This window comes from Bos grunniens, chromosome 25 (assembly GCF_055505025.1).
Source record: "Bos grunniens cultivar Pamir isolate PY7600 chromosome 25, Bosgru_T2T1.0, whole genome shotgun sequence".
Lineage (NCBI taxonomy): Eukaryota > Metazoa > Chordata > Mammalia > Artiodactyla > Bovidae > Bos > Bos grunniens.
The window spans coordinates 6,126,064-6,145,217 of NC_141189.1; the positions used below are offsets into that span (position 1 = coordinate 6,126,064).

Genomic DNA, 19,154 nt, shown 5'->3' on the forward strand with positions numbered 1-19,154 from the left:
TTCTGGCTTACTTCACTCTGTATAATAGGCTCCAGTTTCATCCACCTCATTAGAACTGATTCAAATGTATTCTTTTTCATGGCTGAGTAATACTCCATTGTGTATATGTACCACAGCTTTCTTATCTATTCATCTGTTGATGGACATCTAGGTTGCTTCCATGTCTTGGCTATTATAAACAGTGCTGCAATGAACATTGGGGTACACGTGTCTCTTTCCCTTCTGGTTTCCTCAGTGTGTATGCCCAGCAGTGGGGTTGCTGGATCATAAGGCAGTTCTATTTCCAGTTTTTTAAGGAATCTCCACACTGTTCTCCATAGTGGCTGTACTAGTTTGCATTCCCACCAACAGTGTAAGAGGGTTCCCTTTTCTCCACACCCTCTCCAGCATTTATTGCTTGTAGACTTTTGGATCACAGCCATTCTGACTGGTGTGAAATGGTACCTCATAGTGGTTTTGATTTGCATTTCTCTGATAATAAGTGATGTTGAGCATCTTTTCATGTGTTTGTTAGCCATCTGTATGTCTTCTTTGGAGAAATGTCTATTTAGTTCTTTGGCCCATTTTTTGATTGGGTCATTTATTTTTCTGGGCATACACACTGAGGAAACCAGAAGGGAAAGAGACACATGTACCCCAGTGTTCATCGCAGCACTGTTTATAATAGCCAGGACATGGAAGCAACCTAGATATCCATCAGCTGATGAATGGATAAGAAAGCTATGGTACATATACACAATGGAGTATTACTCAGCCATTAAAAAGAAAACATTTGAATCAGTTCTAATGAGGTGGATGAAACTGGAGCCTATTATACAGAGTGAAGTAAGCCAGAAGGAAAAACACCAATACAGTATAATAATGCATATATAAGGAATTTAGAAAGATGGTAACAATAACCCTGTGTACAAGACAGCAAAAGAGACACTGATGTATAGAACAGTCTTATGGACTCTGTGGGAGAGGGAGAGGGTGGGAAGATTTGGGAGAATGGCATTGAAACATGTAAAATATCATGTATGAAACGAGACGCCAGTCCAGGTTCGATGCACGATACTGGAAGCTTGGGGCTAGTGCACTGGGATGACCCAGAGGGATGGTATGGGGAGGGAGGAGGGAGGAGGGTTCAGGATGGGGAACACATGTATACCTGTGGCAGATTCATTTTGATATTTGGCAAAACTAATACAATTATGTAAAGTTTAAAAATAAAATAAAATAAAAAATTCTCCAAGCCAGGCTTCAGCAATACGTGAACCGTGAACTTCCTGATGTTCAAGCTGGTTTTAGAAAAGACAGAGGAACCAGAGATCAAACTGCCCACATCCACTGGATCATGGAAAAAGCAAGAGAGTTCCGGTAAAACATCTATTTCTGCTCTATTGACTATGCAAAGCCTTTGACTGTGTGGATCACAATAAACTGTGGAAAATTCTGAAAGAGATGGGAATACCAGACCACCTGACCTGCCTCTTGAGAAACCTATATGTAGGTCAGGAAGCAACAGTTAGAATTGGACATAGAACAACAGACTGGTTCCAAATAGGAAAAGGAGTACGTCAAGGCTGTATATTGTCACCCTGCTTATTTAACTTCTATGCAGAGTACATCATGAGAAACGCTGGGCTGGAAGAAGCACAAGCTGGAATCAAGGTTGCGGGGAGAAATATCAATAACCTCAGATATGCAGATGACACCACCCTTATGGCAGAAGTGAAGAGGAACTAAAAAGCCTCTTGATGAAAGTGAAAGAAGAGAGTGAAAAAGTTGGCTTAAAGCTCAACATTCAGAAAACGAAGATCATGGCATCTGGTCCCATCACTTCATGGGAAATAGATTGGGAAACAGTGGAAACAGTGTCAGACTTGATTTTGGGGGCCTCCAAAATCCCTGAAGATGGTGATTGCAGCCATGAAATTAAAAGACACTTACTCCTGGGAAGGAAAGTTATGACAAACCTAGACAGCATATTAAAAAGCAGAGATATTACTTTGCCAACAAAGGTCCATCTAGTCAAGGCTATGGTTTTTCCATTGGTTATGGATGGATGTGAGAGTTGGACTGTGAAGAAAGCTGAGCTCCAAAGAATTGATGCTTTTTAACTGTGGTGTTGGAGAAGACTCTTGCAAGTCCCTTGGACTGCAAGGAGATCCAGCCAGTGCATCCCTAAAGGAGATCAGTCCTGGGTGTTCATTGCAAGGACTGACGCTAAAGCTGAAACTCCAATACTTTGGCCACCTCATGCGAAGGAAGAGTTGACTCATTGGAAAAGACCCTGATGCTGGGAGGGATTGGGGGCAGGAGGAGAAGGGGACGACAGAGGATGAGATGGCTGGATGGCATCACTGACTCAATGGACAAGAGTTTGAGTGAACTCCGGGAGTTGGTGATGGACCGGGAGGCCTGGCATGCTGCGATTCATGGGGTCGCAGAGTTGGACACGACTGAGCAACTGAACTGAACTGAACTGAACCCAAAGAAATCTATAGATTCAATGCAATCCCTATCAAACTACCAATGATATTTTTCACAGAACTAGAACAAATAATTTCACAATTTTTATGGAAACACAAAAGACCCTGAATAGTCAAAGCAATCTTGAGAAAGAAGAATGGATGTGGAGGAATCAACCTTCCTATTTAATAATTTTTAACCTGTGGTGGATTCATTTTGATATTTGGCAAAACTAATACAATTATGTAAAGTTTAAAAATAAAATAAAATTTAAAAAAAAGAGACCAAAAAAAAAAAAAAAAGAAAAATTCAGATTGTCTCTTTCTTTTTGAATTAGTTTCTGTACTTCACATCTTTTAAGGAATTTGTGCACTTCCTCTAAGTTATCTAATTTATTGGTGAACCTTGTTCCTAATATTCCTTTATATCTTTCTCACTTTTAATGTCACCAGTAATCTCTCCTCTTCCATTTTATTGCTACAAATTTGAGTTTTCTCTCTCTCTCTTTTTATTTTATTTTTTTGTCAATCTAGCTTAAAAGGGCTTCCCTGAGAGCTCAGATGGTATAGAATCAGCCTGCAATGCAGGAAATCCTGGTTCAATTCCTGAGTTGGGAAGATCCACTGGAGAATGGGTTGGGCTACCCAGTCCAGTATTCTTGGGCTTTCCTTGTGGCTCAGCTGGTAAAGAATCTGCCTGCAATGCGGGAGACCTGGGATCGATCCCTAAGTTGGGAAAATCCCTTGGAGAAGGGAAAGGCTACCCATTCCAGTATTCTGGCCTGGAGAATTCCATGAACTGTATAGTTCATTGGGTTGCAAAGAGTCAGACACGACAGAGCAACTTTCACTTCACTAGCTTAAAAGTTCTTTTCAAATAATCAGCTTTTGGTTTCATTGATTTTCTCTATTGTTCTTCAGTTCAGTCCCTCGGTTGTGCCTGACTGCGACCACATGAATCCCAGCACACCAGGCCTCCCTGTCCATCACCAACTCCCGGAGTTCACTCAGATTCACATCCATCGAGTCAGTGATGTCATCCAGCCATCTCATCCTCTGTCGTCCCCTTCTCCTCCTGCCCCCAATCCCTCCCAGCATCAGGGTCTTTTCCAATGAGTCAACTCTTCCTTCGCATGAGGTGGCCAAAGTATTGGAGTTTCAGCTTTAGCGTCAGTCCTTGCAATGAACACCCAGGACTGATCTCCTTTAGGGATGCACTGGCTGGATCTCCTTGCAGTCCAAGGGACTTGCAAGAGTCTTCTCCAACACCACAGTTAAAAAGCATCAATTCTTTGGAGCTCAGCTTTCTTCACAGTCCAACTCTCACATCCATCCATAACCAATGGAAAAACCATAGCCTTGACTAGATGGACCTTTGTTGGCAAAGTAATATCTCTGCTTTTTAATATGCTGTCTAGGTTTGTCATAACTTTCCTTCCCAGGAGTAAGTGTCTTTTAATTTCATGGCTGCAATCACCATCTTCAGGGATTTTGGAGGCCCCCAAAATCAAGTCTGACACTGTTTCCACTGTTTCCCAATCTATTTCCCATGAAGTGATGGGACCAGATGCCATGATCTTCGTTTTCTGAATGTTGAGCTTTAAGCCAACTTTTTCACTCTCTTCTTTCACTTTCATCAAGAGGCTTTTTAGTTCCTCTTCACTTCTGCCATAAGGGTGGTGTCATCTGCATATCTGAGGTTATTGATATTTCTCCCCGCAACCTTGATTCCAGCTTGTGCTTCTTCCAGCCCAGCGTTTCTCATGATGTACTCTGCATAGAAGTTAAATAAGCAGGGTGACAATATACAGCCTTGACGTACTCCTTTTCCTATTTGGAACCAGTCTGTTGTTCTATGTCCAATTCTAACTGTTGCTTCCTGACCTACATATAGGTTTCTCAAGAGGCAGGTCAGGTGGTCTGGTATTCCCATCTCTTTCAGAATTTTCCACAGTTTATTGTGATCCACACAGTCAAAGGCTTTGCATAGTCAATAGAGCAGAAATAGATGTTTTACCGGAACTCTCTTGCTTTTTCCATGATCCAGTGGATGTGGGCAGTTTGATCTCTGGTTCCTCTGCCTTTTCTAAAACCAGCTTGAACATCAGGAAGTTCACAGTTCACGTATTGCTGAAGCCTGGCTTGGAGAATTTTGAGCATTACTTTACTAGCGTGTGAGATGAGTGCAATTGTGTGGTAGTTTGAGCATTCTTTGGCATTGCCTTTCTTTGGGATTGGGATGAAAACTGACCTTTTCCAGTCCTGTGGGCACTGCTGAGTTTTCCAAATTTGCTTATTGTCTCTATTTCATTAGTTTATGCTCTTGTCTTTTTTTTTTTTTTTTTACTTTACAATATTGTATTGGTTTTGCCATACATCAACATGCATCCGCCACGGGTGTACATGTGTTCCCCATCCTGAACCCCCCCCCCCCGACCTCCCTCCCCATACCATCCCTCTGGGTCATCCCAGTGCACCAGCCCCAAGCCTCCGGTATCCTGCATCGAACCTGGACTGGCAATTCATTTCTTATATGGTATTATACATGTTTCCATGCCATTCTCCCAAATCATCCCCCCCTCCTCTCCCACAGAGTCCAAAAGACTGTTCTGTACATCTGTGTCTCTTTTGCTGTCTTGCATACAGGGTTGTCGTTACCATCTTTCTAAATTCCATATATATGTGTTAGTATACTGTATTGGTGTTTTTCTTTCTGGCTTACTTCACTCTGTATAATAGGCTCCAGTTTCATCCACCTCATTAGAACTGATTCAAATGTGTTCTCTTTAATGGCTGGGTAATACTCCATTGTGTATATGTACCACAGCTTTCTTATCCATTTATCTTCTTGTCTTTATTACTTTCTTCTTTAGTCTAGATTTAGGTTGAGTTTGCTCTTCTTTTTTCAGTGAGTTAGGGTGGAAAGTTAAGTTCATGATTTGAGATCTTTGTTCTTTATAAAAGTATACATTTATAGCCTTAAACTTTTCCATGACCAATGTTTTTCCTATATTCCATTCATTTTGGTAAGTAATAGTTTCATTTTTCTTTATTTCAAAGTAATTCCTGGTTTCATTTTTGATATAGTATACAGCTCATTGGTTATTTAGGAGTGTATTGTTTAATTTCCATTATTTGTGAATTTCCCAATTTTTGTTATTGATTTTTAATTTAATTCCATTATGATTGAAAGGCACATACTGTTTTATTTCTATCTTGAATTGTTGTTTGAATGAAATGGTTAATTAGAGTAGCAGACTATTGTGGTTTATCCAAAGAGACTCTAATCAAATAGATAAAAAACTACCAAGTTAAGGAATATAATTCTGTTTCCTTGATCATTCCAAAAGGCAGAGGGGACTACTGATTTCACTACTATAGTGAAGACTCCATAAGTGGACTTGGTTTTGCTCAGTCACTGGCTTGGAAGTCTGAGCAAAGGTCACAGTGGGAATGATTCTGATATCTTTCTCTGATAGAGCAAATTATACTTCCTGTGTAATTATACTTCCTGTGTAAATTTTGATTTTTTACTGTGCTTTTCTTTTATGTTTTCTCTTCAGTACTCTTTCCATTCCTTACCCCAATCTTTGAAGTATTAAATATCAGCATATTTCCAAAAAGTGCTGTGAATTTTTTGACAACATCTGTAAAAAAGATAAAAGAAAGTCGCCTCAAAGATACTCAAAAGGTAAAATCTGGTGGTGGTTACATGAGGGTGTTCACTTTTTGAAAATGTATTTACCTCCACACATATGATTTGTGTACTTCTCGGCAGTTTTAAAAAGATAGGTAGAGAAGTATAGATTTTAGAACTGGGGAGTTATTAATATATCATTGTGGAGGTTGGGAAAGAAATAAGAAAATGAGCCAGAGAGTGATGTTTAAATTTAATAGTAGGAATGCATACTCATATGTCATTGCATAAGCATTGTTGAGATAAAAGCTTTATCACTTCCATTCAATAAACTGTTAAAGGATAAGAATTAGTTTAAAAATGATTTTACTGATATTATAATTTCCTCAATGTTATACTGGTAAAGAATCCACTTTGTTTCCAAGACTCCTATTTTATAGATTGCGCAATGAAAAGCCTCATCAGTCAGTTGGTGGAGTGACTTCTGTGTTAAATTGCAGCCCTCTCCTAGTCTGGCATGGGCAGGGGTCTTTTCTGGGCCATGAGGCTGCAAGCTGGTTAACCCACCTTCGCTTCCATGAGGCCTGAGACACAAGCTTGTCTGCAGGTCAGGGGAGCAGAGGGTTTTGTACCCAGGATGTCACTGAAAAGGGTCAAGGCCTTGAAGATGCTTCAATAACAGCTGCCAATGTACTTTGCACCTGTGAGGAGATTAATTTGTGTGGTAATTCATTAGGAATTAAAATTGGAAGGAAAAAAAGGATCCAAGTTATGGACTTTCTCCTGAACAAACAGGTGTGACAGGAGAGACAGCAGGCAACTCTTTGGCAAGGAAGCTGTTTCAAAAGCCAGAGAAACAAAAGATCAGAAAGAGTGAGGACCAAAAAGCGCTGACATGATGGCAGGTTTCTCTCTGGGAAACATCATGTTCTCCAAGGTCTGTAGGTGAATGTTAGTTCACTGAGGACTCAGGCAATACTAGTCAGACTTCTGCTCTATAAGGGGCCATACTCTCAGGAAAGAGGTTAAATACTGCACTGCTGATTTGTCTATGACTTCACAAGTAACTTTCTTTCATAGAAATTCTTTCTGCTTACAGCCGCGTGTGGACTTTCTTCAGCTGATGATTAACTCCCAGAATTCCAAAGAAACAGACAATCATAAAGGTAACCAAGGAGAGCTTCAGAGGGGCCACAGTGGGGAGACGCAGAGGTAGGGGGCAGTTCTGAAAATGTGCAGGAAGTTTTCCAGGCAGATGGGAATTTAGGTCAAGTTGAAGAAAGACACGTGCAGAAAGAAAGAATAGACCGTGGTACTTCCTAGAAGTTTGCAGGCACAACTTTGTTCAGAGCTCGAAGGACAAGGATAACAAGGATGTCATGCCCAGAAGTCAGTTATGATGTGGATCACTACAGCTGAACCTCTGGGGAGCTTGGTTCCAATATCAGTTCTCAGGCTCCTCTAGACCCACCAAGTCAGAACCTCTGTCTGAATATTTGCATCAAGGCTTCATCCCTTCATTCATCAGGGGGCACATTGCCCCAGTGTTGGTGACCTTAACTTGGAACACTTTTAAACCTGTTTTCACCAGCTTACTCTACTGTAAAGTATAATTTTTTCCCCTTTGTTATTAACACGTAATTTCTGGGAAAAGACTTTGAAACTGTAAATATTCTATTCCTCTTCAAGTTGTCACCCACTGGACATTCATGGATGTCACCCATTCATGGATGGCTTTTGGTTGAAACCATTGTTACTATGATGATTAAAACATGCCCTTCTAAACCCATCATTATTCTGTATTTATGAGCTGATGTTCTTTCATAGGGAGAGCTCTCCATTCTCCCCCAGTCATTTATTTATTTATATCAGTATATCTCATGAATAGCTAACTTACTGTGTCACATCACTCTTCATTTTGATTCTCAAGTTCTCTCAGGTTTGTACACTGGAGCCCTTTCAAGTGGGCTCCTATATATGTATTACTTTTTTCTCCTGAAAAAATGTTTTCAATAGGCCATTTTTTGGGCAGAAATTAAAAATCTTAATTGAAGAGTACAGGGTTTCTCAATATGCATTCTGCCCCCACCTACATATAGCCTTCCTCAATATCTCAAGTCCATACTGGAGTGATACACTTGTTATAATCAATGAACCTACACTGATACATTATTATCACCCAAAGACAATAGTTCACACCTGGGTCCAATCTTGGTATTGTACATTCTATGGGTTTTGATAAATGTATAATGATGTGTGTCACCACTGTGGTATACACAGTATCCTGTATCCTTTTCACTTATCATTTTCCAAGAACTTCCTCACTTCCTAATGCAAGGCATCCTAGCTTTCTCTTCTATTTCCCCTGGAATCAGCCATTTCTCTAAGAAGTTCTGGTTCCATTTAGTGAGAAATGGTATTTAGAACCCAAAATTTGGGCTCTCGAAATGCTCATTGCTACTAGGGTTTCTTTGCTTCTAGATCATCAGTGGACAACTTTCAGAACATTAACTACTTTTACCCAGGTGTAAAAATAAAAAAGATTTCTGTATCTACCTCAAATCACTGATATAAACATGCTCTCTCTCAAACAAAAAGACCCTGGTGTGTTTTAATTCCATGACATGAATACTCATATATGATTAATTTGAAGCTACCAATGGATTGATAACTTCACAAAATTTGTGATAACTTGTGATAACCTCACAAAATTATTAATTTTATAAAGTTGGTTCTTGAAAGCAGGGATAAACTGATTCCAGCCCATTCTCAATATGTCTATTCCTGTGTGTACACTACTTCTATCTATCTATTATTATCATTTATCATTTTTCCAAGTACATTATTCAATACAATGTTCTGTGATGAAGGAAATATTCGATATCTGCTCTGTTCAATATAGTAATCACTAGACATAAGTCTCTGACATGACACTGAGTGAGTGAATGTGAAGTCACTCAGTTGTGTCCGATTCTTTGTGACCCATGGACTGTAGCCTACCAGGATCCTCCATCCATGGGATTTTCCAGGCAAGAATACTGGATTGGGTTGCCATTTCCTTCCCCAGGAGATCCTCCCAACCCAGGGACTGAACCTGGGTCTCCCGCATTGTAGGCAGATGCTTTACTATCTGAGCCACCAGGGAAGTCCCATGACATGTGACTAGTGCTACTGTAACCTGAATGATAAGTTGTATTTAATTTTAATTAATTAAAACTTGAAGACTCATATGTTAGACAGCACAACTCTAAACTTTGAGTATTTTGTGGTTTATGCTAACTGGGGAATGAATTTGATGGTTGAATTTATCCACGATAACATCACACATAACATCATTGGGGAACTAGAACTGTCTAAATCTTTATTACACTCATTTTATATTGCTTTTATTGTTAGTCAGTTGGTTGGGGCAGGTACCACGTTGAGTTGAGTGCTCTAAGTAACAAAGATCCTACTTCAGTCCCATCAAATAGCTGAGAGCCTGAGCATGCTTGATCTCTTGGGAGAAAATAAAAATGGAGACCAGTGTATAATCACAGGGCTGTTTGGTAAGAATAAAGAAGAGCAGAAAGGGGGGATGTACACTGAGAGGATGACCTTCAGGCCAGAGTTGAATCAGCATTGCTAATTCTACTCCCTGGACCTAATTTTTCTATATTTCACACTGGCCTATGTCCTTATATGCACACATTCTTTCTTCTGCTATTTTAATGTCACTGATTAGACTAGGATCATCACAACTCTTTAAGCTTTTTGTTGATTTCTGTAGCTTCTATACATATCTCTATCACCCCTTGAAGGCTTGTGCCCCAGGTCTTGTATTACCTGATGCCTCTCAAGGGCATAATCCATGCCTCTCAGGCTACGTTGTTCACATACATCTCCACGTCTCACGAAAGTTCATGTGTTGTTTCCATAGTTTTGAATTTGTATTAGGCTTCTGGATCCTGCTCATGCTGCTGGTCCATGGACCACTCTTTTAGTAGCAAGAGTTTAACTGTAGCCCAGTATTGTACTCTCATGTTCCTGGAAATGTTTTGATAAAATATAATTCAATTTCCCCTATCATATAGCCTTAGTATCATAAATCTCTTAAATCAAGCTGAACCTTAACTAGAATAATTTAAAATATTCTAGAAGGGAATGCTGCTCCATTTTACTTGGAGCTAAAGTTCTTTTACAGCTCTCTAAGGGACATGCTGATAACACTGTAAAGTTAGAAGTGCTATCTCTTGAAATACCCAGCTGTGTTGGTGGGGGCGTGAAATTGCCAGGAACAGAGGGCCAAGAATAGTATAGACCTGGGAAAAACTCAATTAAGACAATTCTTGGCTTTTTCTTGGCTCTGTGAGGCAGACACAGAGTGGAAATCGCTCTCAGTTTGACTCTAAATTACTTTTACCTGATTTCCCCTAGGGGTTTGGGAGTTTCACTGGAATGTCTCATCATCTAAACTGTGATTTTTACATTGCCATGCTTTACCTAAAATGTCTTGACTTTCTTTTTAGCTCTGTCTGACCAAGAACTCATGGCCCAGAGTATTATCTTTATTTTTGGTGGCTATGAGACCACTAGCACTTCTCTTTCCTTCATTATATATGAATTGGCCACTCACCCTGATGTCCAGCAGAAGCTGCAGGAGGAGATTGACGCGACTTTCCCCAATAAGGTGAGTGATGATACCTGGAGAGAGGGGGGAAGGTGAAGCCTTCGCATGATTGTCTTCTCTCCTCTTCTCAGGAGGTTTTGCCCAAAGCATAAGCATCAAATCATTTACCTCCATTCCCAGGTGGTGCAGTGGAAAAGAATCCAAACTAACAGTAAGCACTTATTTCTCTGGTGTCTGCATTTGTTGTTGTTCTGTCGCTAAGTCATTTTGGACTCTTTGCGACTCCGTGGACTGTAGCACACCAGGCCTCCCTGTGCCTCACTATCTCCTAGAGTTTGCCCAAGTTCACGGTGTCTGCATATTTATCTATTGATATTGGCTGGACTTGCTGTGGTCTGGGTGTTGGCTGATCTAGACTGGCCTTAGATAAGCGGTTGGACTGACTCAGCTCCACACATGCTCCTCACGTGTCTCAATCTCCACATGTCTGCTTCTCGAGGCGGTGGTAGATGTCATGAGCAAGAGGCCTAATCCCATGGGTGACTTTCAAAACTCTGGTAGCATTACATTTGGTGAATATTCCAGAGGTTCAAAGTGAGCCACCTGACCAACCTGAGTCAGAATGGGAGGGCACCACAGAGTTAATGGCGAAGGGAATGGACAGAGGAAATGGTGGAGAATTGGGACCATTAATTCATTCTACTGCCCTGTGTAAACTTTAGACTAGGTGAAGCCTGCTGTACAAGAAAGGATATATGGTAGGAAACAGAGGACATGAGTATGAGACCTGACTGGTTTCGGACAAGTCTTATGACCTTTCAAATCCTAGGTCCTTCAAATACTTTGTAGGGCCTGCAGAAATTAGAGATAATATTTCTTCTCTGGTAAACCCCATATTGGGAATCTTTTGATTACAAGAAGATTGAAAGGTCACTAACAGACCAAGGCTAGCTAAGGCATTGCATTCTCTCCTTTACACCCACGGCTGATTCATGTGAATATATGGCAAAAACCACCACAATATTGTAAAGTAATTAGCCTCCAATTAAAATTTAAAAATTTTTAAAAAGAATACTTATAATACTAGTACTATTGGCTGATATGTGCTTCTTACTTTATATGTCTGTTCTAAATACTTTCTACTTATAAATGCATTTAGTTTTCAAGAAATTCTTTATGAGTCAGGAGAGGCTAGCTTATGCCTCGGTAACAGACAAGCCTGGGATCTCAGGGGCTTTCCTAGCACAGTTTTCCATCACCCATGTGTACACGCTGAACATGGACTGCTAGTGGGGGATGGAGTGGACAGCTCTGCTTCAGAGTCACTCAGGAAAACTGACTCAGAGCCTCCACCATGTTGTAATTGCCTCGTCAGGAACATGAGGCCTTCTTGTCTTCTGTGGAATAAGGAACTCGAGAGTTATTTACTGGGTTTTCAACTGATTTGTCTCTGAACTGATATAATCACCTCAGTTCACAGCCTGTTGGCAAGGATGATTTGGCCATAACCTCAAGTGGGATGGGATTCATGGGGCCGACATGGATGCTGGGTGAGCAGTGAGTGTCTCTGCCACACAACCCTATGGAGGGTCAGCTCCATCTGTCTCCATGTAACATATGAGAAACCTGAGCTACAGGGAGATGAAATACTTCCAGACACTACTCGTGTACATGGTGGTGATCTAGTCAAGCTGTGATCCAGGGTGTTGGCTCCTGAGCCACTCTTACCCTCTATAATGTTGCTCCTTAAATATAACCCCACGTGACAGCCATGTATCACCCCCAGTGGTTTCAAATCTTAGCACAAACTGGAGTTCTTTGTGGTGTGTGGAGACCTGGACCCTGGGGCTGCAATGGCTTGTTTAGACCTTCAGGCCTTAGGGTCACACCTGCAGGGAAAATAAGAGACCCTTCTAGCAGCACACGGTGGGGTTCTGATCCTCTTGTAACCTCCCTGCATCTGAAATTGTGTTCCCAATCTTACTCTTCATTTGCAGATTTGGTTTAGAAAGGAACTTGTTTCTCCCCAAATTATTTATAGAGTTTTCATATATTGTTTCCAGACTGTATATGTGTGATGAAGAGAATGAGCAGTCAGGAGTCTTCAACTGAGAATCGGGGATTTGCTCTTTTACACGCTCTTGCCTTGGTACAGTTGTGTGGCCTCAGTTGGTGATGGACAGGGAAGCCTGGCAGGCTGCAGTCCGTGGGGTCGAAAAGAGTCAGACACGACTGAGCAACTGAACTGCAGCAACTATATTTCAATTAAAAGAATAAAAAAACTAAGTTCTATGGTTCCCTGTCAAGCAATCCCTGACCAGCTCATGTCTCCTGACCCTCTGAACTGAACCTTGTTTTCAGATTCTTTGTAAACAAAATTCCATCTATTCTTTTAAAAAAATAAAATAAAATCTTGTGAGACTGTTGTAAAAAAAAGTGAAAAGAAAAAGAAACACTGACTTTGGACTTTTTCACTTAAGAGTAAGAGTCCTAGTCTGTCGGTCATGTTTTCATAAGAGAGAAAATACACTCCTTGATAACCTGTGGTGTTTCATCTCAATGGGCATTGAGAGGTCAAAGGACATGATAGTAATGTATACAAATGCTAGGATCCTTTACCAATTTAAATTATTCCCTGGAGCTCCTAACATTTCAGTAGGTCTACATAGATGGAGTTGAAGGTTGATCTGATATCTTAATTTATCAAAATCTATTTCTTTCTTCCCAGGCCCCTCCGACCTATGATGTCCTGGCACAGATGGAGTATCTTGACATGGTGGTGAATGAGACTCTCAGAATGTTTCCTATTGCTGTTAGACTTGAGAGGTTCTGTAAGAAGGATGTGGAAATCCATGGGGTGTCCATTCCCAAAGGGACAATAGTGACGGTGCCAATCTCTGTGCTTCACAAAGACCCACAGCTCTGGCCAGAGCCTGAGGAGTTCCGTCCTGAAAGGTACAAGAGCCCAGGGAAGGGGCCCCTTCTCATCCTGTTGCTCAGAGCGTATTCTGATGACTCTCATTGTGGGTGACAAATATGTGACTATAAAATCATTTTATTTTACATCTTTTTATTGTTAAATGTCTTTGCTTTTTCCAAGAATGATATTATTTGATTAAAAATTTTACCAACCATAAACTAAAAAAAAAAAAAAAACCAGAAAATTTTAGTTGTGTGCATTCCTAAAACCTTAAGCTTTTTTGTTGTTTAGTCACTAAGTCATTTCCGACTCTTTGTGACCTCATGAACTGTAGCCCACCAGTCTCCTCTGTCCATGGGATTTTCCATGCAAGAAGACTGGAGTGGATTGCTATTTTCTTCTCCAGGGGATGTTCCCAACCCAGGGATCAAACCCATGTCTCCTGCATTGCCAGGTGGATACTTTACCCCTGAGCCATCAGGGAAGTCCAATAGCCTAAGATAGGCCTCATTAATAGTGCAATGTAAGTCCTGAGGACGTTTTTCTATGCATATACAGATTGTTCAAACTTAGAATGACATTATATATAGTTTTATTTTTCAATTGCTTACTATATTTAACAGTAAAGTATAAATGGAATTCTGTGTTTTTAATATATATATATATGATTGTTACACCTGCTATAATTTACTTAACAGCTGTATTATTTTAGGTGTATTGGTTTTTATTTCCTTTAAGTCTTTCTGTCTGTTCTCTTTAGCTCTTTGAATTCGTCACTAACGTTCCCACATTTCCATTTCTTTAAACATTGGCTGCTGTTTCCTCCATTATTATTTTGGGATGTAGGCTGAGGACCTAGTGGTCTCATCCCAGGTGGTTCCAGCAGCCTCAGTGAGGATGGAGGAGACATAGGTGGCCTGGTTCTGTCTGTGGCTGTAGACCTGGGCCAGCTCCCTTTTGCCTCCATGTTTTTTGACCTTCCAAAAAGAAGTCCTCTCTAGACATCTAGACACCCCCGTTGGAGAGGTTAACCATTGTCTTCTGGGAATTCAGAGACAGGTTCTGCTTTGAGCACAGATGGGATTCTGGAAATAATTGATGCTCTCCCATTTATTTTATGGTGAACAAAATTTGGATTGAATATTTTAGGGTACTATCTGGGATCTAGCATTTTATGAGCTCCTGACCATAAGCTCCCTGACAGCAGGGACTGTGTCTCGTTCACCTTTTGTCCCTAGTACTAGCATAACCTGTACCCGTAGCATTGTTGAAGGAAGAGTCAGAGTCCACCAAGTCCTCTGTTCTGGACTGGGGAACTTCTGTGTCTGCCTCAAGCTCAACAACTTCCCCTCCTGCAGCGTCAGAAACCTAAAACCAGAGACCACTCACTGTACTTCCCTTTGATTCACTCAGCCGTCAACCAGAGAGTTAGTGCTCACCTGTGTGTGTCAGGGTCTGGTCGAGGGAGTGAGAAATCCAAATGTTAAAGCCAATTATAAAGAGTTTTGACATATACACAGTATAGTTTATAGGCACAAGTTTTATGAATCATGTTTAGTGTATTCTTCCAGAATATTTTGTATAATAGGGACTCTTTAAAATATATACAACCACAGTGTCATTATCACTTGTCCAAATCCAAATTTGAGGAGTCAAATTTGAATAAAGCAGAGGTCTAGCCATCAAGGACTTTATCGGTTTGTGGAACAGACAAGGAAATCCGTGATTGACCCAGAGTAGAGTTGAGTCACATGCCCTCATCAGTCTACTGACCTCAGCAACCTCTGTGTGTGGGAGAGAGACATACCCACACAAGAGGAAGCAAAGAGAAAACAATAGAAAACTAACAACTGAAATATTTAGAGACATTTTCCCTGCTTCCTTTGTCTCTGAACACATGACCAATGTAAGTGTTCGTGGAGGCAGGAACCCACTCTTCCTTCAACCAGTCTCATTTCCTAACTGCCTTTCAGAGCGTGAGCATCTCACCACCCTGAATGTAAATTTCATATTTAAAGATACATTTTCTTTAAACAGCCTTCATCTCATCTGCTCACCAGGACTGAAAGCTCCTGTGGGGTCCGGGGAATGGGAAGGCCCTGGGGCTTACCTTTCTCACAGCAAAATCACCACAGCAGGATTTAGTCACCCACCCACAGGAGTCTCCCTTATGCTACTGGTTGAGGGTTTAAGTTAAAACTTCAGACCTGGAATTCCTGTGACTTTTCTGTTTCATTCACTTGTTTCATCTACTGTTGTGGATTCAGGTTCAGTAAGAAGAACAAGGACAGCATAAATCCTTACGTCTACCTGCCTTTTGGAACTGGACCCCGAAATTGCATTGGCATGAGGTTTGCTATCATGAACATGAAACTTGCTGTTGTCAGAGTCCTGCAGAACTTCTCCTTCAAACCTTGTAAAGAAACACAGGTTAGCAGTTCATTATTTGCATAAGTAATATTTTATTGTGAATTTTTTAACTGAGGTTTATCTCTCTGTGTTTATAAGGTTGTGATCTATTCAAATAATAATTTAGCTTACTAGAAAGAGAATCTGTCTGAATCCACCTGTGACCTTTAACTGTCTTTCATCCCTGGAGGGCTAAGTCTGTGGCTTCATAAAGACCCAACTGTAAAGTCATCTAGAGTCAAGGCAGTTAGCACGACATGACTACACAAAGTCCAGTGAATTTGAGCAACTTTTAAATTTGGTGTCACATCCACTAGAAGGAAGGAAAATGTTGTACAAAGTCATGAGAGCAGTGATGACCATGTCATGACTTTTCAGTGATGCCCTTCTCCATGGGAACTTACAGAAGCTCTCCTGACAGTGATTCTCAGCCACTATTTATATAAAGAAATTACTGGGGAGAAATATCCCGATGCTGAGGTCATCTCAGACTCTCTAAAATAATTTCCCCAGAGTGTGGTGTCGAGAGCACCCCCACTGATTCTCCTGTGCAGCCACAGTGATCCCTGAGTGAAAACATTTCTGCTGGATGGGAAGGGCTCCGACAGCCCCTCACCTGCCAGGAATCCTGCTGCCATCCAGCTGGGCTCCCTTTACATTCTCAGAATGACTGTATGTCCTTCCTGTCCACCCTACAGTCCATTCTCCCCCTTCAAGTTCCAGTTCAGTCCTGAGCCCCTCCATGCAGCCTCCCCATCCAGGCCAGAGCCCACTCTCCCCTCTGCTGTGTTTACAGGTACCACAGGCTGGCGTCACGGGTCCTACCACCTGACAATACTTTGTCACTGAACCAACCAGTTTGGTTTCTTTGTTTCCTTGTACCTTAAAAGGTCTTTAACTCTATCCCCTCATTTATTCCTTCCATAAACGCCCAGTGGTGCCTTGACGTCATCGGGCAAATGTTTAAGGAGTGACTCGCAAATTTGGAACAGTTTGAATTTTAAAAATTTATCAAATGTCATCTGTGTTCTTGCTTGTTTTATGTGTGTCTACCTGCAGGGGAAATACATACCACTTGAAAGTTTAAAAAAACAATTTGTTGCAGTTATAGAAAGACCTGGAATCACTCTCTGAGGAGCACACAGAACAGTTGGCATTGATTCATCTCAAGCATGGCCCTAAAATAAGGCTTATTTCTAGGAGTCGTACATTTAATAAGCAGCTCCTCCCTTTGAGTAGTTTTCTCAGGGAAGAGGAGGATAAAGATGTTTCCATTTTACTTGCAGGCATCTGTGTGGGCGTCCTGTAAGTGTGCACACACAGCGGACTCAGCCCTGAGAGAAAGGGGGCCTCGGGCACGCCTGGGAAGGGCAGATGCCGCTGCAAGCTCCACCCAGTACCCCATGGGCTGGGGCTTCTCCCTCCACAGCTCCTTGCTTGTCCTTCAGTCAACTGAGGTTAGAAGGTCACTCTGTTGGTTCCCCCAACCCAGAAGGAGTGACTGGGTGAGAACAGGGCTAAAAATCTCAGACAAACCACTGTAGGTCTTCAGAAGTTCACCATTTGCCCTGCACTTGGAACCAGGGCATGTTTTAAAAAACAGGCAAAATGCTTCATAGGCATAGTGCTCAAATAATATTTTGTGCAAGAATGATGGGTGAATGCTTTCACTATCCAGTCTTGACAGAACTTACAGAATAAGTACAGAGAATCAAAGATAAAGAAAAGAAACTGGATGCAAGTGATCGAAAGGTACAAACTTCTGATTATAGATAAATAAGTACAGGGATATCATATAAAACTTGATGCTTATAGTTGACATTTTTATATAGTAGAAGAGAGTAGATCCTAAAAATGCTCAAAAGAGGAAAACAGTATTTTTTCCTTTTCTATCTCTTATGAGTGGTGGATGTTAACTAAACTTATTGTGGTAGTAATTTCACATATATGTAAGTCAAATGTTTTTTACCATTAATCATTTATATCTCAGTAAAAGAGGAATTAAAACAACTTTTAAAAGTGAATAGTGAGTAATAGAAATGACTTTATGCCCATATATTTTATAACAATAGTTAAATAGACCAATTTTCTGAAAGCCATAAACTGTTACAGTTTAATCAAGGAAACATTGACAGCCTGTCCATCCCTATAGCTTTTAAACACATTGAATTGGTAGTTTAAAAAAAAACAAAGATACACAATGCTAAAAGTAGCTTGTATGTGGTTGTAAAGCATTATTGTCTGTAATGTGTCTTGCCTATTTTGCTTCTCTTGGTGGTGGTGCTTCATTCATTGGTTCTCTTAACTGTTGCAGATCCCCTTGAAAATAAAAAGTCAAGGACTTTTAAGACCGGAAAAACCCATTGTTCTGAAGGTTGTGCTCAGAGATGAGACCATAAGTGGAGCTTGACTTCCCCTAAGGACCTGGGCTTTGTTCTTCAAGGAGCTGTGTCCCACAGTTTCAGGGGACTTGATTTACTTTGTGATAAAACTCAGAAATAAAGACGGCCTTCATCTATTGCACTTGCTGGATGACTAGGGTATCTGCACATTTGTTTCACTTTCTCAGTGTCTGTGTGGTGTTATATATTGTGTAACATGAAAGAGGTGACTAATGAGGGCCAGATACGTACACTCAGCTTATCTGATTCTCAAAGGACCATCTCCACCCACCCCCAGTTAGTAACATCTACTCCTTCAGAGCAACAATCAAGAAAGAAAGTGTCTCAACAGTTTTATCAGCTAATTAACGAAAACAAGAATTATTGTGGTGACTAAAGTTCTGACGTGTTTTAATATATCACAAGTTTTATTTTATATATTTCAAATCTAATATTCTATTGAGGAACTCCATAAACATCTCTTTACAAAAGTGTTAGGATACCATCCTACACTTTAGGGGGAATGTGTACAACTGAATCAGAGAGAGCCAGTGACTAAACACGGCCGTCACAATTCCTGGTGGGTGGGGCCTTTTTCAAAACTGCTGTTTGTTATATTACATAGGTAAGAATTATTCCAGTGTATTGCCCATTTCTTAGAAAGTATGAAAGTGAAAGTTGCTCAGTCGTGTCCAACTCTTTGTGACCCCATGGACTACACAGTTCATGGAATTCTCCAGGCCAG

General features: G+C 40.8%; 1 protein-coding gene across 2 annotated transcripts in view; it reads left to right on the forward strand.

The window, feature by feature from the left end:
- LOC147344830 (cytochrome P450 3A24-like) overlaps nt 1-18,551 on the forward strand; it is a 55,248-nt gene extending 36,697 nt beyond the window's left edge. The window contains exons 9-14 of one of the 2 annotated variants that reach the window (XM_086374071.1): nt 6,017-6,144; nt 7,190-7,256; nt 10,599-10,759; nt 13,428-13,654; nt 15,887-16,049; nt 18,343-18,551. In XM_086374071.1, the coding sequence (XP_086230197.1) occupies nt 6,017-6,144; nt 7,190-7,256; nt 10,599-10,759; nt 13,428-13,654; nt 15,887-16,049; nt 18,343-18,438 (842 nt within the window). In that variant the 3' untranslated portion in view covers nt 18,439-18,551. Of the gene's footprint in view, nt 1-1,235; nt 1,379-6,016; nt 6,145-7,189; nt 7,257-10,598; nt 10,760-13,427; nt 13,655-15,886; nt 16,050-18,342 lie in introns of those variants that run through there. The other variant, XM_086374072.1, reaches the window with a different exon arrangement.
- Nucleotides 18,552-19,154: the final 603 nt, after the last annotated feature.